At 48.1% G+C, this 27,079-nt stretch overlaps 1 protein-coding gene across 1 annotated transcript in view; it reads left to right on the top strand.

The window, feature by feature from the left end:
* The window catches only part of RAD23B (RAD23 homolog B, nucleotide excision repair protein), a 171,203-nt gene that overhangs the window by 65,702 nt on the left and 78,422 nt on the right, over positions 1–27,079 (top strand). The window contains exon 4 of the mRNA XM_063914136.1: positions 6,757–7,028. Within this exon, the coding sequence (XP_063770206.1) occupies positions 6,757–7,028 (272 nt within the window). The remainder of the gene's footprint in view (positions 1–6,756; positions 7,029–27,079) is intronic.

The following is a 27,079-nucleotide window of genomic DNA, read 5'->3' as shown; positions in this document are numbered from 1 at the left end:
TTTGTAAACGTCTGGCTGGTATAGAAGAGGGACAAAAAAGTATGTGTATAAGTATTAGATTATTTTCAAGGATTAATAACCGTTCCAGCTGTGTGAATCCCTATGGTCTTTCTCCATCTATACCAGTGTTTCCCAACCACGGTCCTCAAGGCACACCAACAGTGCAGGTTTTAGTGATAACCATGTCTGAGCACAAATGGTTCAATTAAGATAACTGAGGTACTAATTAAATCACCTGTGATCAGGTATGGTTATCCTTAAAACCAGGACTGTTAGTGTGCCTTGAGGACCGTGGTTTGGAAACACTGATCTATACTAATAGGGTGAAAGCACTGTTGGTTGGTGTGTGTGTATTTAACATGGCGCCAAAAGCACCAACCCAAGACAATGTGAGAAAAAGTGTTGGCAAATCTGGGGTGTGCGACACGTGTTTGGGTATGGAGACACAGCCTGGGAGCAATGATCCATCCAGGTCATGTGAAACTTCCCTTACATATATTTCTATGGAAATGGCGGAAACCCCAAGCAACATTTAGAATTGGCGGCGGGTTTTTCAAAGAGTATGGATGAATTCCTAATTAGACTTACACCGCCTGCGCAGGTAGAAAAGACTGTGCGTAAAGCTGTAAAGAGACCTCTTCCTATCCTGCAAGCAGAGGAGGAAGAGGGTCTTGTGGCGGATGAAGATGGGAGGGAGTCTATTGAGTAGGTATTTGAGGTTAACCTTCAGGAGGAGGACTCAAAGATTAAGCGGTTAGAATCCCTTATTGAGGCGGTTAAACAGGTCCTTAACTTCAAAGAAAAGAAATAAAGGAACCTGAATTTTTTGATACGTTTGACTCACAAAGCCGCAAGTAGTGGTATTCCCGATTTCTCAGACACTCCCAAGAACAGATGGGAGAAGCATGGAAACAGCCAGATAAGGGCTTCCAATTGCCCAAGAAGTTTACAGTTAATTATTCCCTGCCTAAGGCAGTTATGTCTAAATGGGAAGTACCACCTATTGTGGATGCGTCCTTAGCAAGATTGTCAAAAAAGACAATCTTACCGATACTGAATGTGACTACATTGAAAGATGTTTCTGATTGTAAATTGGGTACAGCTCTTAAATCCATCTTTGTGGCTGCAGGAGCATCCCACAGAATTAATAAAGCTATCGTTGCTTGGGCTGGACAGATAGTTCGAGCAATGGCAGAAGATAATAATCAGGAAGAGATATCTTAACTTGCGGAGCATATTTGTGAGTCGGCCATTTCTTTGCCAAGCTGCGAAGGATGCTAGCAGGATAGCATCCTGCATCTTGGCTTCAGCAGTATTGGCCAGAAGGATTCTGTGGCTCAGAGATTGGCAGGTGGATTCATATTCAAAAAGGGCAGTTTGAAGCAATCCGTTTTGTTGGGGAGACCTTATTTGGTCCAGAATTAGTGGATCTCCCAGGCCACAGCTGGAAAGTCTACATTTGTGCCTACTACGTATCCTAGAACCACGCCACTGGTGAGAAGAAACTACTCTTGTCCGACTTTCACTTAATTTAGGACACTGTCTTTGTGCCAGAGGTAGAGGTTTTGGAGGACAAGCTCGTGGAAACAGAAGTAGAGGCTGTTCCCAATCAACAGCCCGAAAGCAGGATTCTAAGACTACTGACAAGACCATGGCATGACGGTCTCCCAAGGTGGGCGGCCGGTTAATAAGGTTTCAGGAAGCCGGAGCCGAAACCTCTCCAGAAGTCTGGATCAACAATATAATCTCCAAGGGATAAAAAATAGATTTTCTAATCTGACCTCACAATCCTTTCTTTACTACGGGCCTATCTCTGTGCCCTCAAAAGGTTGGGAGTGTTACACGCAGCTATCCAAAAATTACTTCTGACAAAGGTTAATCATACCAGTTCCGGTACCTCAAACAGGGACAGGTTTTAATTCAAATCTTTTCGTAGCACCCAAACCAGATGGGTCAGTCAGACCCATTCTAAATTTGAAAGTGTTAAATCTATTCCTGAATGTTTACAAGTTCAAGATGGAATCTATAGTCTGTCATTGCGGGGTTGGAGCAACAGGAATTCATGGTGTCAATGGACATAAAGGACGCGTACCTACATGTTCCAATTTGGTCATCACACCAAGCTTATTTAAGGCTTGCAGTGGAGAAGAACCACTTCACAGTTTGCAGTGGAGAAGAACCACTTCACAGCACTTCTGTTTGGTCTGTCATCGGCCCGAGGATCTTCACAAAGATCATGGCAGTCATGGTGGTGAAATTGAGATCGTTCGAGGTAACAATAATATCGTATTTGGACTATCTTCTTATCGGGGCACCATCCCAGGAATTATTGATCCGAGATTCTCGGATTACTCCCCAGATTGATTCAACACGGTTGATTTGTGAACTTCAAAAAATCCATCTTGCAACCAACACAGAGAATTCAATTATTGGGTCTCATCTTACAATACGATTGAGAGTGATCCTTCCAGAAGACAAGATTCGAGACATCAAGGAAATGGTACGCCAGGTTTTACAAAACCAGACTGTGTCGCTGCATCTTTGTATACGACTTCCAGGAAAGATGGTGGCATCCTTCAAAGCGATCCAATACAGCAGACTGCATTCCAGACCTTTTCAGCTGAATCTGATTGCTCAAGGGGCAGGCATGCACCCTTTTCTTCACCAAAGAATTTATCTCCTCAGACCAGGACTTTGTGTATCAGCGGGAGAACTATTTTGAATCTCTGGATAATTTTGACAACGGATGCAAGTCTCAGAGGATGGGGTGTAGTACTGGGCAACCATCAATTTCAGGGAAGATAGTCACGGTAGGAGTCTCGCCTACCGATAAATGTGTAGGAGCTATGAGCCATCTACAATGCACTTCTTCAAGCCGTGAGTCTAGTGTGAGCTCGGCACATGAGCGTGCAATCGGACAATGTGACCGCTGCGGCATACATAAACAGTCAGGGAGGAACAAAAAGCCGCATGGCCTTAAAGGAGGCTACAGGAATTCTGTCTTGGACAGAAAAGCACAACATAATCCTGTAGGCGGTCTTCATTCCAGGAGTAGAAAATTGGGAGGCAGATTACAGTACCTCAGCCGTCAGGACATGCATCCAGGAGAGTGGAGTCTCATCCTTAAGTCTTCGATGCATTGGTAAGACGGTGGGGGTTACCGCAGGTAGATCTAATGGCCTCTCGAAACAACCGTCAACTTCCAAGATATGTGGTCAGGGCGCGGGATCCAGCAGCAGAGGCAGTGGACGCGCTGGCGATTCACTGGCCATACGAACTGGTATACATATTGCCACCGTTTCCCCTATTGCCAAGTGTTAAAGGTGAAACCGGAATTAGCGTGGGTAATTCTGATAGCGCTGGACTGGCCCCGCAGAAGTTGGTACTCGGATCTGAAGGGACTCTTGGCGGAAGAACCTTGGAGGCTGCCGCAGAGGGAGGATATGTTATCACAGGGCCCATTTCTACACCCAGATTTGAACCACCTACGTTTGACGGCGTGGTTCTTGAAACCAGGATACTAAAAGAAATGGGCATTCCGAAATCGGCTATTCGTACCATGATAGGGGCAAGAAGGCCGGTTACTGCAGCACACGATTATAGGATCTGGAAGAAATACTTGGACTTGTGCCAGCCTAAGGGTTGGAACCCCAGAGAATTCTGCCTTACCAGATTGTTGGGTTTTCTCCAAACTGGTTTGGACGGAGATACAGAAGGTTGTGCTGCGCTCAGTCCTAATTGTGATGGTAATGTGCTAGCACCTAGGTGAAGTCTGTGTAACCTAGCAACCGCCGGAAGGAGGACGAGGGAAGAAGCCGGTGTCGGAGCTCAGGCCATCAGCGGGAGAAGACGGCAGGTGAGTGTCCGTACAAGGTGGGGGTAACCTGGTGAGCAGCTCCGTAGAGCGCCCCCCGGACTCCCTTACCTTAGGCTTTACACTCGAACCGACCGGCGCACGAGGGGCGTCTGAAGCAGGACGCACCACGGGCAGCCGGAGTGAGAGGGGAGAAGCCAGTCCGGAGAAACCCCTCTGTCTTTTCACCGTATTCTGTAACACTGAGTTCTCCACGCCGCGAAGACTGTTTTTTACTTCAATACCGCTGCAGGAGTATTTGAGTACTCAAAAGACTTTAAGAACTAAATCCATATGCGGGACGCCGCATTCTAGAAAGAGTGACTTTTATAATTACTTTGGACATTATGCAACTGAATTAGTAAATAAATGGAGTTCAGTTATTTAAACCTATATCTGCCATCATTTATATCTATATTTATATATTTTCAATAACCATCCGGCAGTTTACCAATACATTATACTGTTTAGTAGATACAAGACAATTACAAGGGTCGTAGGTGTATATATCCATCATTTTGTTTGGTTTCTCAATCTGACAAACAGTCCACACAGACTTCACCTAGGTGCTAGCACATTACCATCACAATTAGGACTGAGCGCAGCACAACCTTCTGTATTTGTGTCTTTTGTGAGGCTGGTCACCTCTAAGTGCGGCAGCTTGTTCGAACCAAAGGGGACTCAGTGCGCAGTTAAACATACAAAGTTCTAGATGGTTTGGACGGAGGTTTGAGGTTGGGGTCCCTGAAGGTGCAGGTTTTGGCTCTTTCAGTCTTTTTCCAGCAATGTTTGCCGTCCTTGCAGGAGGTACAGATGTTTTTACAGGGTGTGTTGAGACATCCACCTTTTCGTCTCTCCCCCTCCCCCCCCCCCCACGGCTCCGTGGGATCTAAACCTGGTGTTGGACTTTTGAGATCTGACCTTTTCGAGCCTTTGGAACAGGCAGATCTTAAATATGTTTCCTGGAAGACTGTCTTGCATTGGCAAGGAAAGTCTCTGAATTGGGAGCTCTGTCATGTGAAAACCCTTTCTTAGTATTTCACGAGGATAGGGTGGAACAACGTACGAGAGCGGAGTTTTTACCGAAGGTGGTTTCTGGTTTTCATGTAAACAAGCCAGTTGTGGTCCCATCTTTCCGGGCGTTCTCAGAGGGGGACCTTTTCCTGGATGTGGTCTGAACTTTAATGGTGCACGTACAAGCTACAGGTTCCCTTAGCAGCTCAGACGTTTTGTTTGTACTTTGATGACCTCAAGAGGGGTTGGCCAACTACAAAACAAACGTTGGTCACATGGATAAGGCTAACCATCAAACAGGCATATGTTGCGAGCGGTAGGGTAGTCCCGTTTCGTGTGGGTGCTCATACCATCAGATCAGTAGGAGCTTCTTGGGTGACGGCTAGAGGAGCCTCCACTACCCAACTTTTCAGAGCTGCAACGTGGCCATCGGCACACACGTTCACTCATTTCTACAATTTTGATACATTTGCATCTAGAGATACAAATTTTGGAGGTTTGGTTCTTAAGGCTTCGGACAGCACTCCCGCCCATGGGAGTATTTTTGGGATGCCCCAGCTGTCTAGTTCTCTAGTGTCCCCTAGTGGATAATAGTGAAAAGAGGATTTTGGTACTTACGGTAAATCCATTTCTCTGAATCCACTCGGGGACACTGGACGCCTGCCTCGGTGTAGTCAGCCTGAGTGTCCTTGTAAGAATTTTTAGTTCAAACGGTTTGTTTATTGTGTTAGTAGTTCTTAGGGTGTGATGGGGGAGGAGCCAGCTGTACATATGGGTTTTTTTTACATTGTGCTACCTCCGGTCTGCATACTTCACACCCCAGCTGTCTTAACTCCAGTTTTTGCTCTGTAAAATCCCTTCCTTGTAATCCATCTGGGGGATACTGCAATCCCTCCCTATCTTGTTTTGATTTTACTTGTTTCATAGATTTATGGTTCTTCCTCCATTTGGCTTTGTTCAAAACTCTGTGGGAGGGGTTAGTGGGGACAGAGGTTGTTGTTTTTGTTATATTTTGTTTATAGGGCGCCACAAGTGTTTTGTAGCGCCATACAAAGGACTGTACCGGGAGACAAAACTTAGCATTACAGTAAATAAATAACAAAAATAGAGTACAGGTAACAAAGAGCACCACAATTCTCAAAACATGATACAGCTTACATGTAAGTAGCAAGGGAGTAATCATCGTACTACTTGGGGCTGGGCGGCCATAGATAGAGATGAGCCTTTACCTGTAGGAGAAAAAGCAGGTAAAGATGGTCACTAAGGACAAGAGGGCTGTGAGTGAAATGTGTCAAGACGAGGGCTTTGACAACAAGAGGAAATATGGCCCTGCTCTGAAGAGCTAACAATCTAGTGGGGAGGGGCGACAGACAGATGACATGAGGTGCAGGGAAGCGGGAGGAAGCCTGATGGCAGTATGCAGGCAAAGCAGATATGTTCAAGGCATGGGACAGGAGGATGGAGGAGCAGCCTAAGGACTAGGTTATGCATCGGAGGGGTACGCTTTGTTGAATAGGTGGGTTTTCAGTGCCTGTTTGAAGCTTTGCAAGGTCAGGGAGAGTCTAATGGAGCGGGGGAGCACGTTCCACTGAAGGGGTGCAGCACAGGCAAAATCTTGAACTCCTATTAATGTGAAGTTCTGAGTCTCCTGAAATATGTTGTTGTGAACCCTTTTTTTTTTTTTTTTTTTTATGTGAGTAAAAAGGAAATTCAAAACATAACATTGTGTTTTAAAGAATGTGTGTGTATTTCGTTATGCCATGAAAAGTCACCAGAGGGACTGCCCATTGCTTAACTATTGAAGTCCCATCAATTTCTTGTCCTAATTAACGTTTTCTCAAAGCTGATAGACGTTTTAGCTCATACCAGACACTATTTTCTTTTTTTAGCCAAAAGCAGCATCTTGTCCATCAGCACCAGCTGCAGCACCAAGCCAGCCTTCCAGCACTGCTACTGCTGCCCCTGCATCACCACCCCTGACATACACCCCACTCGCCCGTACCAATGCCCCTCTATCCCTACCTTACCCGCTGCCTAACATTCCTATACCTAGTCCATTTGTAACTGTACACACCCCAACCCCTGCTCCTACTGAAGAAAAGGCTGAAGAGAAGACTGACAGTCCTGAGGAAACAGTGAGCCCTACTTCTACTGAGTGCAGGTACGTGCATTCTCTGCACAGCTTTTCAGTAGCTTTTGAAGTCTAGATTGCTTTTGTATAGACAACACATTGTATTTGCAAACTAGAAATTGATATTTATTAATGAACAGGTTAATCCCGAAGTTTTAGTTGTAGGTGGGCAGTACTAAATTATATCTGGTGTCTTACTTTACTGTTAGCCTTATTGCTAGGTCTCTGAAGACTACAAGGGGGAAATTCAGCTAAAAGCATAACCTGATATTGGAATGGCGTGCATATGCTGGTAATGATGGTACATTGCATGCACAATATCATTTCTTTCTCTAGCATCCATTAGGGATATTGGGGGAAACTAGTACGATGGGGTATATACGGGGATCCAAAGGAGCCAGTGCACTTACATTTTTTTTCAACTGGGTGTGCTGGCTCCTCCCCTCTATGCTCCCACAGGCAGTTTAGAAAAAAGTGCCCTCAGGAGAGGATGCACATGTCTGCAGCTCCAGAGAGGGGGGGAGGGGGGGGGGGGGGCGCGCGACAACAGTAACCGGTCTTTCGAGGTGCAGAGCCGCTTCCCCGCTGCAGGACCACCAGGGGCTGTTGGTTAGCGGGGCACTGCGCCTTGGCTGTCACAGCCGCAGCATGCCGCAAACCCCTAACGCTGCCTGAAGGTGACATCGGTGGTGAGTACAAACCGGGGGCCCCGCTAGGGGGGTCGCCCCCGGTTCAAAGTGCGGCTGACCACGGGCGCGGCGTACAGGACCCTCCTGGGGTGGGGCGTCCTGCTAAGATCCCCCGTGTAGAACTGGCACAAAAGGGCTTGACTAGCACTTGTGATGTTTTAAGCTATATAGGAGATTTTGCCAGTATAAATGTTCTTTATAGCTCTGGCGCCATTAGAGGGGGCAGAGCTAACGCAGAGTGGGACCTGAGGCATTTTGGAGTCTTCCTCTGCTTACTGCAGCCATCTACAGCACACACAGCGCTTCCTGCCTCACAAGACACGCTGGAAAACTGGTACAGGGTGTAGCAAAGGGGGAGAGCCTCTTGTGTACACTATCTTGATCCTCTGTAGGACAAATATGGTTAGTGTTTACTGTGTTTTAGAAAGCTGAAAGCCTCACTGGGGCTGTGCAGCTCAGGGTGTGCTGGTGTCCTCTCTTCTGTGTCTCCTCTCACATACAGTAGGGCGGGCTTGCATTATAACTGTGTATGTTGTTGTGCTTACTGTGAAATATGGGTAAACACAAGCTGTGCAGTGTATGTCACACCAGATTCTCTCCTTTATGTAATGATTCTGTTTCCTGTGAACAATGCAGTCAATCTTCACAAATCATTGAAGATGTTGAGGGAGAGGGTCCAGAGTATGGTGGCCAATCCCAGGAGCGGGATCCTGGGATTTAGGGCCAAAAATGGCCAGGATTCAATCCCGGGATTGGAAGCTCCAATCCCGGGGATTGAGGGATCAGCGTTGAGCGTCCACAGGACCGCTCAAACGCTGCCCGGCTTCCTCCTTCCGGGTCCCCAGTGCAGCGTGAGAGGTCATGCTGCGCTGTCAGCTGCTGGTGGGAGCCGCCAGCAGCATGCACAGGATGTTCCCCTCCCGCCCACCCCCGGTATATGGTGAGTAATATGTCCGGGGCGGGGTGGGGCTAGAGGGCGGCCACCTAGGTAAAAGCCAATTCCGGGAATCCCGGGATTGGCCATTTTTCAAATTCGATAACCGGGATGGAAAAAATGGCCCAGGATTGGTTTCCCTAGTCCATAGCCCCACTGGTTAGGGTCTCTTAAGACTATGATGTCAGCTATGTCTTCCCAGCTCACTGCTAATGTGCAGAAGACTCGGCTACTACAACAAGCGGTTGCAGATTTAGCTGCTAGGGCAGATACAAAGCCCCCTCTCTCTCATGCAGGTCCACAGAAGCGTGGTTTACCTTCTCTGCTATCTGATACAGATGATAGACAAGATGATGGGGATGACCTGGATCCTGATGTTGCTCAGGGTATTGAACCCCTCATTTTGGATATAAGGGATGTGTTAAAGCTCCCTGTAGAGGACGCTGCGTCACAGCAGTCGTTTTTCTTTGTCCAAAACAAGCCCAATGTCCTTTCCCTGATTCTCCAGAGTTAGATGACTTATTCATACAGGCCTGGAAAAATCCAGACAAAAAAATTCTAAGTGTCCAAAAATTTTTTGCGCACTCCACATTTACTCCTGAAGGTAGAACATTTTGGGAGGAAACCCCTGGGGTGGATGTCTCAGTCTCTCACCTGTCTAAGAAGGCGGTGCTGCCTACCCCGGGCTCCTTTACCATGAAGGATCCAGGGGATCGGAAGATAGACTACCCTAAAATCTATATACACTGCAGCCAGCCTTTCACAAAGACCGGTCATTGCGGGTTGCTTGATGACCCATGCTATTCATTCTTGGGCCACGCAAATTATGGGCGGCCTCTCGGGGGATATGCCCTTAATTACTATGGTAACCCACCTGAAGCACATTCAGGACACTACCCTTGTCCTCTGTGCTTCCCTCAAGGAGATGGGGAACATTAATGCTCGGACATCTGCCATGGCAGTGTCGGCACGCAGGGCCTTGTGGTTGCGTCAGTGGATTGCGGACACAGAATCCAAACGTAATATGGAATCCCTCCCCTTTCTGCAGCGGGGTACACTGTTATTCCACAAGGAATAACATTGGGGTGTAGAGTTGGATCTTGATCCGAGGCACCAACAGGCTAAAGCTTTGACTGTTCCCAGGATGCAATGCACTGCCTCCTCTAAAGCCCCACCTCCAGGCACTGGAGCTCAGTTTGTAAGTTGGTGCCTATAGTGCAGGCAGCTAACAGGTGGGGCTGCAATAGGCAGCCCTAAAAAGAGCTTTTTAGAAGACTTCAATGGCAGCAGCACTTTCTATGTCTTTACGACATGCTGTGCTGCTGCTCCATCACTTCCCTTAGTGGCGCTGCATACTCCCGCGGCCTGGTTCCCGGGTACTTGTAGCGGAGACGCACCGGTTTTTCAGTCACACCACCGCTGTTATTCTCCAGGATCGCGTGGCTGCACTAGAAGGGGAAGGGGGGGGGAGTAAGGTAAATCGTGATCTGGTAGTGGTCCCAGGAGACGCTGGCGTGGACACTGTCGCACAGGAACCCCACTATATCCACCAGGGCAAGGAGTACAGGTCGGATTTGTTAATCAGTTTGCAAAAGGCTCCACAATACCTGATGGCGAAGTCCAGCAGAGGGGATAAGGTGCTGATCTGTAGCCCCTCCCCCAGCTCCGGGCGCCATCTACTGCTGGTGTTCCCGCCCTGGAGCTACATTTCACTCTCCCTCACTCCCTGACAGAGATTTTGGCACCATCTTCTCTACTAGCTGGGCTGATCTCCGGAACTGCTGGGCACTGTCTCCTCGGGTGGTATTCATGTGACCGCCGGTCAGCTGACCGACAGTCACATGACCTCCTCCACGAGCCCAACGGCTCACTATCCCGATGGTCAGCATGCCGACCAACAGGGACTATTTCCACTCGTGGGTGTCCACGACACCCATAGAGTGGGAATAGAACCCGTGGCGACCGCAGGTCGCCACCAAGCCCGCAAGGGGCTTGCTGCACTCGCCCCTCCCTGCCGGGATCCCGGCGTCTGTAAGCTGACCGGCAGTCAGGAGACCGCCGGTCACCAGTACTACACCCGTCTCCTCTGTAAAGCCGCCTGCCTCATCAGCGCTGTGCTTTTACAGACACTAAAGTATTATACATGTCATTTTAGACAGTGTTAGTTAAGAACAAGTGTACAAGTATTCTGTGATACACATCCAGTATCTACTGTACATTGTTCGTACATAGTAATATGTAAATTACTAGTCCAGTGCAATTTTATTGTTTATATGCAATAACTTCTGTATTGTACATGTGACTGTGTGGATTCTACTTTGTATTTTTCTCTGTGTATCAGTCACCTCAAACTGCTAAAATCCTCAGTTTGTGCTCTATTTCTTTTTCATCCACTAGGGGTCACTGGAGTACTCTTGGGATATGGACGGCTTCCGCAGGAAACAGGGCACTGAATATTTAAATGTAGAACTCTCCACCCCTCCATATCCCCGAGTACCTCAGTGTTTTTTCTGTGCTCATGCACTAACAGAGGCTTGTGTGGGTTCCCACACTTTTCTTTGAATATTGATTTTAATTTTTACTTTTTTATACTACTTCAGCACATCCCTTCCCAGTTTCTACTAAAAACATGGGTCCGGGATAGTGCCGCTGCACAGAGCAGCGCATGGCGTGTCGGTCCTCACAAAGAGCACCCTCACAGCCACACGCAGCCCACTGAACTGCTGCAAGAGCTGGACGGAGCTTACAGAAAGAAGCCCCGTCGCAGCCCTCCCTACAAGGAGACCAGGTATGCTGGGGGGGACGGGGCGGTCAGCTGTGTGGGGTCCGTGTTCATACAGCCGCCCGCACCCGCCGCTAATACCAGCTGCTCCGTCCGCGCTGTACGGACTTTAAAGCCAGCGCTACGAGGGGGAGAACCGCTGCAGCACAGCGCTCTCACTAGCGCCGCCGGAAGCCGCTACGCGCCGCTCCAGCCAGCCGAACTCAGTTCACTCGGCCGCTCTCCTCACAAGCGTCCCCCGCCTCCCTGCAATGAAAGGTCAGCTTTCCGGCACCCGCTCCCTGCTGAGACACAGCGCTACACGGAGCACAGGGGGAAAGAGGGGGGGGGGGGGGGCGGCAAGTCTGGTCACAGGCAGCGCTGCTGCAAGGGAAGAAAAACTTATAATAGGCTGCATGACAGGCTGCCAGATTTCAAATGCACCATAGGTTATATTAATAGGCTATTGAGCCTATATTTCTCTATCGTCCTAGTGGATGCTGGGGTTCCTGAAAGGACCATGGGGAATAGCGGCTCCGCAGGAGACAGGGCACAAAAAGTAAAGCTTTAGGATCAGGTGGTGTGCACTGGCTCCTCCCCCTATGACCCTCCTCCAAGCCTCAGTTAGATTTTTGTGCCCGGCCGAGAAGGGTGCAATCTAGGTGGCTCTCCTAAAGAGCTGCTTAGAAAAGTTTAGCTTAGGTTTTTTATTTTACAGTGAGTCCTGCTGGCAACAGGATCACTGCAACGAGGGACTTAGGGGAGAAGAAGTGAACTCACCTGCGTGCAGGATGGATTGGCTTCTTGGCTACTGGACATTAGCTCCAGAGGGACGATCACAGGTACAGCCTGGATGGTCACCGGAGCCTCGCCGCCGGCCCCCTTGCAGATGCTGAAACGAGAAGAGGTCCAGAATCGGCGGCAGAAGACTCCTCCGTCTTCTTAAGGTAGCGCACAGCACTGCAGCTGTGCGCCATTTTCCTCTCAGCACACTTCACACGGCAGTCACTGAGGGTGCAGGGCGCTGGGAGGGGGGCGCCCTGGGAGGCAAATGAAAACCTTTTTTGGCTAAAAATACCTCACATATAGCCTCCGGGGGCTATATGGAGATATTTAACCCCTGCCAGAATCCGTTAAGAGCGGGAGACGAGGCCGCCGAAAAAGGGGCGGGGCCTATCTCCTCAGCACACAGCGCCATTTTCCCTCACAGAAAGGCTGGAGGGAAGGCTCCCAGGCTCTCCCCTGCACTGCACTACAGAAACAGGGTTAAAACAGAGAGGGGGGGCACTAATTTGGCGTTAGAAATATATAAAAAAGATGCTATAAGGGAAAACACTTATATAAGGTTGTCCCTATATAATTATAGCGTTTTTGGTGTGTGCTGGCAAACTCTCCCTCTGTCTCTCCAAAGGGCTAGTAGGTCCTGTCCTCTATCAGAGCATTCCCTGTGTGTGTGCTGTGTGTCGGTACGTGTGTGTCGACATGTATGAGGACGATGTTGGTGAGGAGGCGGAGCAATTGCCTGTAATGGTGATGTCACTCTCTAGGGAGTCGACACCGGAATGGATGGCTTATTTAGGGAATTACGTGATAATGTCAACACGCGCCAAGGTCGGTTGACGACATGAGACGGCCGACAAACAAATAGTACCGGTCCAGACGTCTCAAAAACACCGTCAGGGGTTTTAAAACGCCCGTTTACTTTAGTCGGTCGACACAGACACAGACAGGGACACTGAATCCAGTGTCGACGGTGAATAAACAAACGTATTCCTTATTAGGGCCACACGTTAAGGGCAATGAAGGAGGTGTTACATATTTCTGATACTACAAGTACCACAAAAGAGGGTATTATGTGGGATGTGAAAAAACTACCGTAGTTTTTCCTGAATCAGATAAATTAAATGAAGTGTGTGATGATGCGTGGGTTCCCCCCGATAGAAAATATGGGCGGTATACCCTTTCCCGCCAGAAGTTAGGGCGCGTTGGGAAACACCCCTTAGGGTGGATAAGGCGCTCACACGCTTATCAGAACAAGTGGCGGTACCGTCTATAGATAGGGCCGTCCTCAAGGAGCCAGCTGACAGGAGGCTGGAAAAATATCATAAAAAGTATATACACACATACTGGTGTTATACTGCGACCAGCGATCGCCTCAGCCTGGATGTGCAGAGCTGGGGTGGCTTGGTCGGATTCCCTGACTAAAAATATTGATACCCTTGACAGGGACAGTATTTTATTGACTATAGAGCATTTAAAGGATGTATTTCTATATATGCGAGATGCACAGATGGATATTTGCACTCTGGCATCAAGAGTAAGTGCGATGTCCATATCTGCCAGAAGATGTTTATGGACACGACAGTGGTCAGGTGATGCAGATTCCAAACGGCACAAAGGTGTATTGCCGTATAAAGGAAGAGGAGTTATTTGGGGTCGGTCCATCGGACCTGGTGGCCACGGCAACTGCTGGAAAATCCACCGTTTTTACCCTAAGTCACATCTCTGCAGAAAAAGACACCGTCTTTTCAGCTTCAGTCCTTTCGTCCCTATAAGAGTCATATCTGCCCAGGGATAGAGGAAAGGGAAGAAGACTGCAGCAGGCAGCCCATTCCCAGGAACAGAAGCGTTCCAACCCTTCTGACAAGCTCTCAGCATGACGCTGAGACCGTACAGGACCCCTGGATCCTACAAGTAGTATCCCAGGGGTACAGTTTGGAATGTCGAGACGTTTCCCCTGCGCAGGCTCCTGAAGGCTGCTTTACCAAGGTCTCCCTCCGACAAGGAGGCAGTATGGGAAAAAATTCACGAGCTGTATTCCCAGCAGGTGATAATTAAATTACCCCTCCTACAACAAGAAAAGGGGTATTATTCCACACTATATTGTGGTACTGAAGCCAGAAGGCTAGGTGAGACCTATTCTAAATCTAAAAAAATTTGAACACTTACAAAGGTTCAAATCAAGATGGAGTCACTCAGAGCAGTGATAACGAACCGGGAAGAAGGGGACTATCTGGTGTCCCGAGACATCAGGGATGCTTACCTCCATGTCCCAAATTTGCCCTTATCACTAAGGGTACCTCAGGTTCGTGGTACAGAACTGTCACTATCAGTTTCAGACGCTGCCGTTTGGATTGTCTACGGCACCCCGGGTCTTTACCAAGGTAATGGCCGAAATGATGGTTGTTCTTCGAAGAAAAGGCGTCTTAATTATCCCTTACTTGGACGATCTCCTGATAAGGGCAAAGTCCAGGGAACAGTTGGAGGTCGGAGTAGCACTATCTCGGATACTGTTACAACAGCAGGGGTGGATTCTAAAGATTCCAAAATCGCAGCTGATCCCGACAACAAGTCTCCTGTGCTTAGGGATGATTCTGGACACAGTCCAGAAAAAGGTGTTTCTCCCGGAAGAGAAAGCCAGGGAGTTATCCGAGCTAGTCAGGAACCTCCTAAAATCAGTGCATCATTGCACAAGGGCCATGGTAAAAAAAATGGTGACTTCCTTCGAAGCAATTCCAGTCGGCAGATTTCATGCAAGAACTTTTCAGTGGGATCTGCTGGACAAATGGTCCGGATCGCATCTTCAGATGCATCAGCGGATAACCCTATATCCAAGGACAAGGGTGTCTCTCCTGTGGTGGTTACAGAGTGCTCATCTTCTAGAGGGCCGCAGATTCGGCATTCAGTTTTGGATGTTGGTGACCACGGAGGCCAGCCCGAGAGGCTGGGGAGCAGTCACACAAGGAAAAAATTTCCAGGGAGTGTGATCAAGTCTGGAGATTTTTCTCCACATAAATATAGCTAAGGGTAAATTTATAATGCTCTAAGCTTAGCAAGATCTCTGCTTCAAGGTCAGCCGGTATTGATCCAGTGGGATAAAACATCACGGCAGTCGCCCACGTAAATAGACAGGGCGGCACAAGAAGCAGGAGGGCAGTGGCAAAAACTGCAAGGACTTTTCGCTGGGCGGAAAATCATGTGATAGCACTGTCAGCAGTGTTTCATTCCGGGAATGGAAACTGGGAAGCAGACTTCCTCAGTAGGCACGACCTCCACCCGGCAGAGTGGGAACTTCAGGGGGAAGTTTTCCACATAATTGTAAACCGTTGGGAATTACCAAAGGTGGACATGATGGCGTCCCGTCTGAACAAAAAACGGGACAGGTATTGCGCCAGGTTAAGAGACCCTCAGGCAATAGCTGTGGACGTTCTGGTAACACCGTGGGTGTACCAGTCGGTGTATGTGTTCCATCCTCTGCTTTTCATACCTAAGGTACTGAGAATTATAAGAAGTAGAGGAGTAAGAACTATACTCATGGCTCCGGATTGGCCAAGAAGGACTTGGTACCCGGAACTTCAAGAGATGCTCACAGAGGACTTATGGCCTCTGCCGCTAAGAAGGGACTTGTTTCAGCAAGTACCATGTCTGTTCCAAGACTTACCGCAGCTGCGTTTGACGGCATGGCGGTGGAACGCCGGATCCTAAGGGAAAAGGCATTCAGGAAGAGGTCATTCCTACCCTGGTCAAAGCCAGAAAGGAGGTGACCGCACAACATTATCACCACATGTGGCGAAAATATGTTGCGTGGTGTGAGGCCAGGAAGGCCCCACGAAGAAATTTCAACTCGGTCGATTCCTGCATTTCTTGCAAACAGGAGTGTCTATGGGCCTCAAATTGGGGTCCATTAAGGTTCAAATTTCGGCCCTGTCGATTTTTCTTCCAGAAAGAAGTGGCTTCAGTTCCTGAAGTCCAGAAGTTTGTCAAGGGAGTATTGCATATACAACCCCCTTTTGTGCCTCCAGTGGCACTGTGGGATCTCAACGTAGTTCTGGGATTCCTCAAAACACATTGGTTTAAAACCAGTCAAATCTGTGGATTTGAAGCATCTCACATGAAAAGTGAACATGCTCTTGGACCTGGCCTGGACCAGGCGAGTGTCAAATTGGTGGTTTTTTTCTCAAAAAAGCCCATATCTGTTTGTCCATTCGGACAGGGCAGAGCTGCGGACTCGTCCCCAGTTCTCTCCCTAAGGTGGTGTCAGTGTTTCACCTGAACCAGCTTATTGTGGTGTCTTGCGCCTACTAGGGACTTGGAGGACTCCAAGTTGCTAGATGTGGTCAGGGCCCTGAAAATATAGGTTCCAGGACGGCTGGAGTCAGGAAAACTGACTTGCTGTTATCCTGTATGCACCCAACAAACTGGGTGCTCTTGCTTTTAAGCAGACTTTTGCTAGTTGGATGTGTAATACAATTCAGCTTGCACATTCTGTGGCAGGCCTGCCACAGCCAAAATATGTAAATGCCCATTCCACAAGGAAGGTGGGCTCATCTTGGGCGGCTGCCCGAGGGGTCTCGGCTTTACAACTTTGCCGAGCGGCTATTTAGTCAGGGGCAAACACGTTTGTAAAATCCTACAAATTTGATACCCTGGCTAAGGAGGACCTGGAGTTCTCTCATTCTGTGCTGCAGAGTCATCCGCACTCTCCCGCCCGTTTGGGAGCTTTGGTATAATCCCCATGGTCCTTTCAGGAACCCCAGCATACACTAGGACGATAGAGAAAATAAGAATTTACTTACCGATAATTCTATTTCTCGGAGTCCGTAGTGGATGCTGGGCGCCCATCCCAAGTGCGGATTATCTGCATTACTTGTACATAGTTACAAAAATCGGGTTATTATTGTTGTGAGCCATCTTTTCAGAGGCTCCGCTGTTATCATACTGTTAACTGGGTTCAGATCACAGGTTGTACAGTGTGATTGGTGTGGCTGGTATGAGTCTTACCCGGGATTCATAAATCCTTCCTTATTGTGTACGCTCGTCCGGGCACAGTACCTAACTGAGGCTTGGAGGAGGGTCATAGGGGGAGGAGCCAGTGCACACCACCTGATCCTAAAGCTTTACTTTTTGTGCCCTGTCTCCTGCGGAGCCGCTATTCCCCATGGTCCTTTCAGGAACCCCAGCATCCACTACGGACTCCGAGAAATAGAATTATCGGTAAGTAAATTCTTATTTAAACACAGGAGGCATGTATTGTATCCTGACCTCTGATTATCACTGTAAACATGGCATGGGGGCCATTTTAACCATGCTTCCTGTTTCCTCCTGTTTGTAATTCCAGAGCGTTCCTGTCCTACATCTCTACTCCACCGGAGGCGCAGGGGTGTTAGTGGGAATTTTTGGTTCAGGTTTTATATAGGCTGGCCATGTGCACTGCACTTCGACCTTTTATATATATATATATATATATTTATATATATATATATATATTTATATATATATATATATATATATATATATATATATATATATATATATATATATATATATATATATATATATATATATATATATATATATATATAATATATAATATATTACACACCTTAAGTAACAATTTTACGGAGTCGTGCAAGTGTCTGTCTTTGTCTATTGTGTTGTCTGTCTGCATAATGAGTACGGCACCAGCAAAGACTAAAAAGAAGTTTTACTGCAATGTCTGTACATGAATCTACCACATGTTCAGTATGTTGTAGGTTTCCACTCCGGAACCCGGTTTCATTCCTATGTTACGCAAATGTAATGGCTGGGTTGCAATTAGAATTGGCCGCCGCTCGACACGAGCAGCAAGATCGGAGTCTCGGGTGAGACCGCCAAATCTAACGGAGGTGTCTTAGCCTTTGCAAAGGTCCAACTTCACTATGGGTATCTTATAATTTACCCGTTTCTGCTATGTTGCAGTCTGACAATTATATGCCAAACCTCACGGCGCTAAATAAGGGTGAGGAGGGCAAATTAGACCAGCAGTCAGTGCAGTTTTTGACAGCCCAGACATTGATAATGACCAGTGCGTCAGTCTCTGAAGTTTACAGAGACTAAGGAGCCTCTAATATATAATAAGTCGAATTTACTAAACGACAGATCTCCAATGGGGTTCTTATTTAGGATATTTTAATAAGATGTTAGTAGAAACACGAAATAACCGAATAACCGGTTCTATACCTCACAGATTTAAGTCTACTTACCCGTTTCCACACAGTGACATCTACATTGGAGAATCTGCCATTGGTGGATTCGTCTGTGTCAAACATTATAAAGACCCTTCAGACGTAAGATAGAAGGGCATTTGGGTCACTAAGGAGCTATTTGTATGGATAACAGAACAATGACGATCACGTTATACTTATCGTTAATCAAATCTGAGAAGCTACTGAGTATCTATGTACAGCTTCTGCTGCCGGCTGTTAGCTCGCTTCTCGCTTTTCATCGTCGCTAGTTACAGCACGACAAGTACTCTGGCTGCATTCTTGGCAAGCGGAGTCAGAGGTCAAAAGAATATGGTGGCCAGAAGTTGTTTGGTCCTAAATTGGACAATTGCATTTCTCAGGCCAAGGGGGGAGGGGGGAAGTCTAGTTTCCTACCATTGCCTCCACCGGTACCAAGACGGAAATACTCTGGTCCAGCGTTCAATCAGTCCTTTCAAGGCTGTGGTACAGAAACAGTCACGCCTTGTAACGCCAGGGCGCTAAAGTCACCAACAAGCCAGTGGCTTGACGGGCTCCCAGGCCATCTCGGATTTCCAATTGTGGGAGCGCGCCTTCAGACGTTACATTTGCCGGGATTCCAGACATCCACTGATGGATGTATCCGCAATTTAGTGTTAAAAGAAAGCTGTCTCCCGCCACTGCGCTTTTTCAAGACAGGACTGCCTCTGTCGGACGACAAGAAGGCGTTTTGGCGAATTGCCATTCAGTCTCTGCTGGATTCAGCAGTTTTTAATTCCAGGCCTGGTACACCAACAAGGTCACGGTTATTATTCCAGTCTGTTTGTGGTACCGAAGCCGGATGGCTTCGTCACAGTCTCAATCAGTAAGTCACTTACTACAGATTAAAGATGGATTTTCTGCGGTCAGTAATTGCAGATTTGGAGCCACAAAATTGCATGATTGCGCTTGATCTCAAGGGTGCGTACTTACACATACCAATTTGGTCACCTCATCAGAGGTTCTTGCGTTTTGCAATACGCCACAACCATTAACAGTTTCAGGCTCTACCGTTTGGCCTCTCGTCAGCGCCTCGGGTATTCACCAAAGTGATGTCTGTGATGATGGCTCATCTCAGATCCCTGGGAGAGACAATCGTTCCGTACTTAGACGATCTGCTCATAAAAGTTCCGTCTCAACAGATGCTCTTCCAACATGCGCTGCTAACGTACAATGTACTAGTTCACCACGGTTGGAGTGTCAACTTCAAGAAATCACATCTAATTCCGTCTCAACGACTTCAATTCCTACGTATGATTCTCGATACGGTAAATCAAAGAATTTGCCTACCACAACAAAGTACAGATTATTCGCCATCTGGTACAATTAGTGCTCAAGCCACGCACAGTCTCGGTACATTTGTGTATTCGCCTATTAGGACCACTGGTGGTGGTTTTCGAAGCGCTTCAGTTCGGAAGATTCCACTCACGTCCATTTCAACAGCATGTGCTCGCACAGTGGTCGACCTCGCATCTGCAGATTCACCACAGGGTGAGGTTGTCGGCAAGGGTGTCTCTACTCTGGTGGCTCAAGGTACACAATTTAACAGCAGGCGGCGGCTGGAATTGGATAATTCTAACTGCGAACGAGAGTCTCAGAGGTTGGGGAGCTGTAGTTCAAAATTGTCAGCGACAGGGTCTCTGGGCGGATCACGACAGATTGCGCGGAGTTCCAGGACATTTATAGACAGCAATTTACAATGCACTACGACAAGCAGTACACATGCTTCGCTCTCAGACTGTCCAAGTGCAGTCAGACAACGCGACGGCAGTCGCATACATCAACCAAGGAGGAACGAGAAGCCGCATGGCAATGCGGGAAGTAGCTCGAATCCTCAATTGGCCAGAATACCACCAGGTGATATTGTCGGCAGTGTTCATTCCGGGAGTGGACAACTGGGAGGCGGATTATCTCAGCCGTCGGGATTTTCATCCAGGAGAATGGGCATTAAATCCAGAAGTTTCACATGTTGGTCCAGAGGTGGGGTTACCCTCAGGTGGACCTGATGGCATCTCGCCACAATCACCAAACGCCCCAGTATTTGTCCAGAACGACAGATCCAAAGGCAGTGGCGGTGGATGCTCTCACAATCGCGTGGCCGTACAGCCTCGTGTATCTGTTTCCACCGTTTCCGCTGCTCCCTCGGTTGCTAAAACGGGTCAAAAGAGAGTCCGTCACAGTCATACTAGTGGTGCCTCATTGGTATCGGAGAGCTTGGTTCTCGGATCTCCGCGGATACTCGCAGGCGATCCTTGGCTGCTCCCACTACGTCCGGACTTGTTACAACAGGGTCCGTTCCTTTACCCCGATTTAGCGCGGCTGCGTTTGACGGGGTGGCTGTTGAGACCGCCCTCTTAAGAAGAGAGGGCATTCCAGAATTGGTTATACCAACCATGTTACGAGCTAGGAAGCCAGTTACGGCAGCTCATTATTACAGAATTTGGCGTGCCTATATAGGTTAGTGTGAAACTCGGAAGTTTCCGACATCATCTTTCAAGTTATCCCGTCTTTTGTTATTCTACAAACGGGGTTAGATGGAGGACTGCGTTTATCTACACTAAAGGTGTATGTATCTGCTTTGTCAATTTACTTTCAAAGAAGATTGGCTCTATTGCCTTCTATACACACCTTGATGCAAGGTGTCCTCAGAGTACAGCCTCCATTCATTCCACCTACAGCGCCATGGGACTTGAATCTGGTTTTAGATTTCTTACAGTCTTCATATTTTGAACCTTTACAGCAAGTGGATATAAAGTTTCTCACTTGGAAAACGATTTTTCTTCTAGCATTAGCTTCGGCAAGGCATGTTTCCGTTTGGGTGCCTTGTCATGCAAGCCACCGTATTTGGGGTTTCATGATGACAGAGCGGAACTTCGTCCAAATCCCGTTTTCTTACCAAGGGGTAGTGTCATCTTTTCACATCAATCAACCAATAGTAGTTCCTGTGTTAAACGGACATTCTGGAACTCTGGATGTGGTATGCGTTTGTATTCCGAACGTCTACAGTTCGTAAAAGGATACGTTGTTTGTTCTGTATGATGCTGCCAAGATAGGTTGGCCAGCTTCTAAGCAGACCTTATCCGGATGGATAAAACGGACTATATGTCAGGCTTACCTTCATGCTAGGTTACAGCCGCATACATCAGTTACAGCTCATTCCACATGTTCTGTGGGAGCTTCATGGGCATCTGGTTGTGGAGCTTCTACGACGCAGCTTTGCCGTGCGGCTACATGGTCATCAGTGCACACGTTTGTGCGCTGTTACAAGTTTGATACGTTTGCGGCATCAGCATCTAGATTTGGTCGCATAGTGTTACAGGTGCCAAACAGCTCTCCCGCCCACAAGGGAACTTTGGTACGTCCCAAGAGTACTCCAGTGACCCCTAGTGGATGAAAAAGAAAATAGGATTTTGGTACTTACCAGGTAAATCCTTTTCTTTGAATCCATAGGGGGCACTGGACGCCCACCCAGAGCAGTTTTACCTGGTTTTTGGTAAGCTCAGGGGATCTTATGGTAACACATTTTCACAGACTGGTTCAAATTTATAAAGTTCTATCGGTTATGGTGTCAACTGTTTAGTTGTCCGTAACGTTATGTGTCAACTTTGTTGTTGTCCGTTATGTTATATGTAATTCCCCATTGTCAACCTCTCTATAGTTCCTGTTCGGCTCAGTAAAAAAACACTGAGGTACTCGGTGATATGGAGGGGTGGAGAGTTCTAAATTTAAATATTCAGTGCCCTGTTTCTTGCGGAAGCCGTCCATATCCCAAGAGTACTCCAGTGCCCCCTATGGATTCAAAGAAAAGGATTTACCTGGTAAGTACCAAAATCCTATTTTCCTGTCACATAACACAGGTGGTTATTTGCAGGTATTATATTTGTCTGGCTATATTGTACTGTCACACACCCAGGCTACATTACTTATAATGTCTGCTACACAGGGCTGGAAATCCGCGGACGCTCCTGCATCATGCAGTGCTTGCACCACGGATTTACCTGGGGGGTAAGTTTTAGCTACTGGTTCACACACTGTGTCATACATCTCACAGCCAGCCCGCAGCACCTTTGGCTACTCAGGAACCACCCTGAGAAGCATTTTCAAATATGCTATCTACACTGGTATTGCGTCTCACGCCCCCCTGTGGGCCCTCCTGTGCCATTACAGCCACATATTGTCCCTGTGGTGAACCCGCTATGGGCGGCTTCACTATCTACTCGCGTGCAAAAATTATATCAATCTTTGATTTGCTCAACCTACCCCTCGCTCCTCGAAAGGGGCCAAGGGGTCCTCTAAGCAGGCCATTTCTTCCTCCCAATCCACTAATATTTTGGATAATTCTTCTGACGAAGATGGAAAACATACTGATCCACCAGACACTGATACAGTTGCTTCTGATGAGGATTCTATAACACAGGTTGATGTTCCTGACCTAGTGGAGGCTATTAAGATCTCCAAATGGAGGATGACGCTGAACCCACTTCTGCATCCTAAGAAACCTGATAAATTCAAACGTCAGAAGGTTGTTAAGGTAGTCTTACCTCACTCTGACCATTTAATTGACATACGTCAGGAATCCTGGGCGTCTCCAGGAAAGAAGTTTTCCCTGTCCAAGAAGATGCTAGCTCGATACCCTATCCCTGCGGAGTTAAGTAACAAATGGGGACTCCACCGCCGGTGGACTCTCATGTTGCCCGCCTTTTGGTGTCCTCGACTCTGCCTGCCACCACCATCACCTCGCTGAAGGAATTTAAGCTTGGGTTCAGGCTATTGAAGATGAGCTGCTCCAGGATTTTTCTGTCCCTGCTGGACAATATCTGTCTTGTATTACCACAGCCTCCCATTATATTCAGGAGGTGGCCTCTGACGCGAGTAATGGCGGCCAAGGCATCTACTATGTCTATCCTGGCTCGTCGAATTATGTGGTTGAGGTCCTGGAAGGTGGACCTGGACTCCAAAAAGACCTTGGAGGTGCTCCATTTTAAGGGAGACATTCTATTTGGGGAGGATCTGAACAAGATTGTAACTGACTTGGCTACAGCCAAGACTGTGTCTCCCAAATACTAATCCTTCTGGTCCGTAGGTTAAATTCACCACCTTTCGTTCCTTTTGACCTCCAGAGAAAGCAAAGGGTCAAGCGTATCCGCAACAGGCTGGTGCTTCCAAAACCACTAAGCCATCAGGATCCTGCCGTATCTGGACGACTTGCTGATCCTGGCGAACTCCCAAGATGTCCTTCTCAGTCAACTGGAGTTGTCGGTCCAATTCCTACAAGCCCACAGGTGGCTCATCAGTTGGAAGAAGTCCTTGCTGGTCCCTGTTCAGAGCATGGTGCACCTGGGGGCGCTGCTGAACACACACAGCCAAAGACTGTTTCTGTCTCCAGAGAAGGTCCTGAAACTTCAGGACAAGTTCAGATACTCCCTTTCTCGCCAGAGAGTGTCGGTACACTCGGCGATGCAAGTACTAGGCCTCACTGTGTCTGCTTTCAACATGGTAGAGTACGCTCAATTTCATTCCCGCCCTCTGCAGAGGTTAATCCTTTCCAAGTGGGACGGCCTGCCTCATCGGATCAGGTCTCACCTGATCTCAACTCCGGAGGTCCGTCTGTCACTGAGCTGGTGGCTTCAGGACCAACAATTGAGCAGGGGCCGTCCCTTCCAGATCTCCAACTGGGTCCTCCTGACAACGGACGCCAGTCTGCAAGGTTGGGGCGTGGTGTTGGAGCAACACTCCCTCCCCACGGTCTGTAGACCAGGGAGGAATCTTCCCTCCCGATAAACATTCTGGAATTGCGGGCAGTGTTCAATGCGTTGATACTGGCCCTGCCTGTGGTACAGAACAGGCCTGTTCAAGTACGATCAGACAACGCCACCATGGTGGCGTACATAAATCATCAGGGTGGCACTCGGAGCCGCATGGCAAGTGTTAAAAATCCTCCAATGGGCGGAACGCCATCTGCCAGCCATATCTGCAGTGTTCATTCTGGGAATACTCAACTGGGAAGCGGTCTTCCTCAGTCATCAGGATGTGCACGCCCGAGAGGAGTCTTCATCCAGAAATCTTTCAACTCCTAGTGGACAAGTGGGGCCTACCAGATGTAGACCTGATGGCGTCTCGACACAATCACAAGGTTCCGGTCTTCGGAGCAAGGACAAGGGATCCTCAGGCAGCGTTCGTGAACGAACTGGCGGTTCCATACGTGTGTCCAGTGTCACTCCTGCCCAGGGTAATACGGAAGTTCAAGCAAGAAGGAGGAATACTACTTCTAGTCGCTCCAGCGTGGCCCAGACGGCATTGGTTCTCAGACCTGCAGGGTCTCTCGATAGAGCGTCCTCTTCTACTTCCTCAACGCCCAGACCTCCTTGCTCAGGGCTTTTGTGTCTACCCGGACCTGGCCAGACTGGCTTTGACGGCGTGGCTCTTGAAGCTTCATTCCTGAGAGCAAAAGGATTCTCTGAGGCGGTCATTCAACCTATGTTAAAAGCCCGTAAACCAGCTTCGTGGGGTTACCCACAAATAGACATGATGGCTGCTCGTCTCAACAAGAAACTTCGTTGGTATTGCTCACGAACCAGAGACCCTCAGACGTGCGCAGTGGACGCACTGGCGCCGCCTTGGCCTTACCGGCTGGTCTACCTGTTTTCTCCGATTCCATTGCTCCCAAGGGTGCTAAAGCGAATCAGAAATCTGGGTGTTCAGGCAATTCTGATTGCCCCAGATTGGCCTCTGAGGGCATGGTACGCAGATCTTCTGCATATGTCTGTCGAAGATCCTTGGCCTCTACCACTCAGAAGAGATCATTTTCAGCAAGGACCGTTTGTCTACCCGGACTTATGGCGACTTCGTTTGACGGCATGGAGGTTGAGCGGAACATCCTAGCTCACAAGGGCATTTCCAAGAAGGTTATTGCTCACATGGTTCACGCCAGGAAATCTGTGACGTCAAAACACTATCATATCTGGAGGAGATATGTATCTTGGTGCGAGGAACGCAAGTATACACCTGCTGAGTTTCACTTGGGACGTTTTCTACGTTTCTTACAGGCTGGTGTGGATAAGGGCTTACATCTGGGTTCTATCAAGGTCCAGATTTCAGACCTCTCCACTTTCTTCCATAAGAAATTGTCAGTGTTGCCGGAAGTTCAGACCACCTTGCAAGGAGTACTCCACATACAACCACCTTTTGTGCCGCCTACGGCACCCTAGGATTTGGATGTAGTGTTGGCATTTCTACAGTCCTCCTGGTGTGAACCTCTGATGACCGTGGAAGACTGATGTTACTGGCCCTGGCTTCTGCTCGACATGTCTTGGAATTTTGGGCCTTATCGTATAAAAGTCCATACTTGGTTTTTTACAAGGACAGAGCGGAGCTCCGGACTAGACAGCAGTTCCTACCGAAGGTTGTTTCCGTGTTTCATCTGAATCAACCTATTGTGGTTCCGTCCACTTCTGACGCTTCTGCTCCTCCGGAGGCTTTGGATGCTGTGCGTGCTTTGAAGATCTGTCGGTGATGGCTAACCTTGACACTCCAATGTTGTTGAACTACACATCCCAGCATGCCCTGCATCAGTTTTAGCAAGGCCAAATAGCAAAACTGTAGCAGGGCATGCTGGGATGTGTAGTTCAACAGCTGGAGTGTCAAAGTTAGCCATCACTGATCTATGTCAAGCGCACGGCTCGGGTCAGAAAAACGGATTCCTTGTTCGTGCTCTATGATGCGCAGAAAAAGGGTTGCCCTGCTCCAAAGCAGTTCAATGCTCATTGGCTTAGGCTTACTATCCAACAGGCCTATGTGTCGGCAGCCTTACCTGTTCCTAGGTCTCTGAAGGCCCACTCTACTAGATCAGTGGGCTCTTCCTGGGTTGCCTTGCAACTATGCAGAGCTGCTACCTGGTCCGGGAAGAACACCTTTGTGAAGTTCTACAAGTTTGATACCCTGGCCAAAGAGGATACCCAGTTTGGGCAGGCGGTGCTGCAGCAGTCTCTGTACTTTTCCACCAGTTCTGGAAGCTTTGAGATGTAAAGTAATTGTGAAGCATGCAATATCACAAGAGAGCGCTAGATACCTATCATTACTATATAAACATTGTATTCAATCATAAAATAAAAGCATAAAAAATGCAATGCATATTTTCATAAAATAATTATTCTCACTGCTGATATTATTTACACGCTGCCATATACTGTATCCTAATTGTATATTGCACAGATGTCCACATCCAAAAGACCAGTGTGGCTGGTTCGCTCCAAAGCAAATTATAGTCCCAATTTGTTTTAGGGAATGTGAATGGTGTTCACTAGATGGTGAATGTTCAGCTGTATAAACGATGGGCGCTATGCTACTACCTCCCCCGACCGCCAAACCATTTTGTGCTCACCACTTATTCCTTAGAGTCTCATGTGAGGCTGGCTGTCAGCATGCGGAATCCGTTGTGGTTGGTGGGAGCGGCGGTGTTCTATTCAGTTCACCGGGGAGGGAGGGCGCCGTTCGTAGCTGCAGAGTTCAGGCAGTTTGCCGTGTGCTGGAGTCCGGACTGTGGTGCTGTGCCTGTGTAGATCTCAGGGAAAAACAGCAGCGTGAGATGTCCTTAACAACATGTTTCTCCGTGAAAATCAAACCACGGTTTCATCAGAAGGTCACCTTTTGATGAAACC

The sequence above is a fragment of the Pseudophryne corroboree genome, chromosome 1 (assembly GCF_028390025.1).
Source record: "Pseudophryne corroboree isolate aPseCor3 chromosome 1, aPseCor3.hap2, whole genome shotgun sequence".
Taxonomy (NCBI): domain Eukaryota; kingdom Metazoa; phylum Chordata; class Amphibia; order Anura; family Myobatrachidae; genus Pseudophryne; species Pseudophryne corroboree.
Note: the sequence above shows the minus strand (reverse complement) of the source record. Positions and strands in the feature narration are given on the sequence as shown.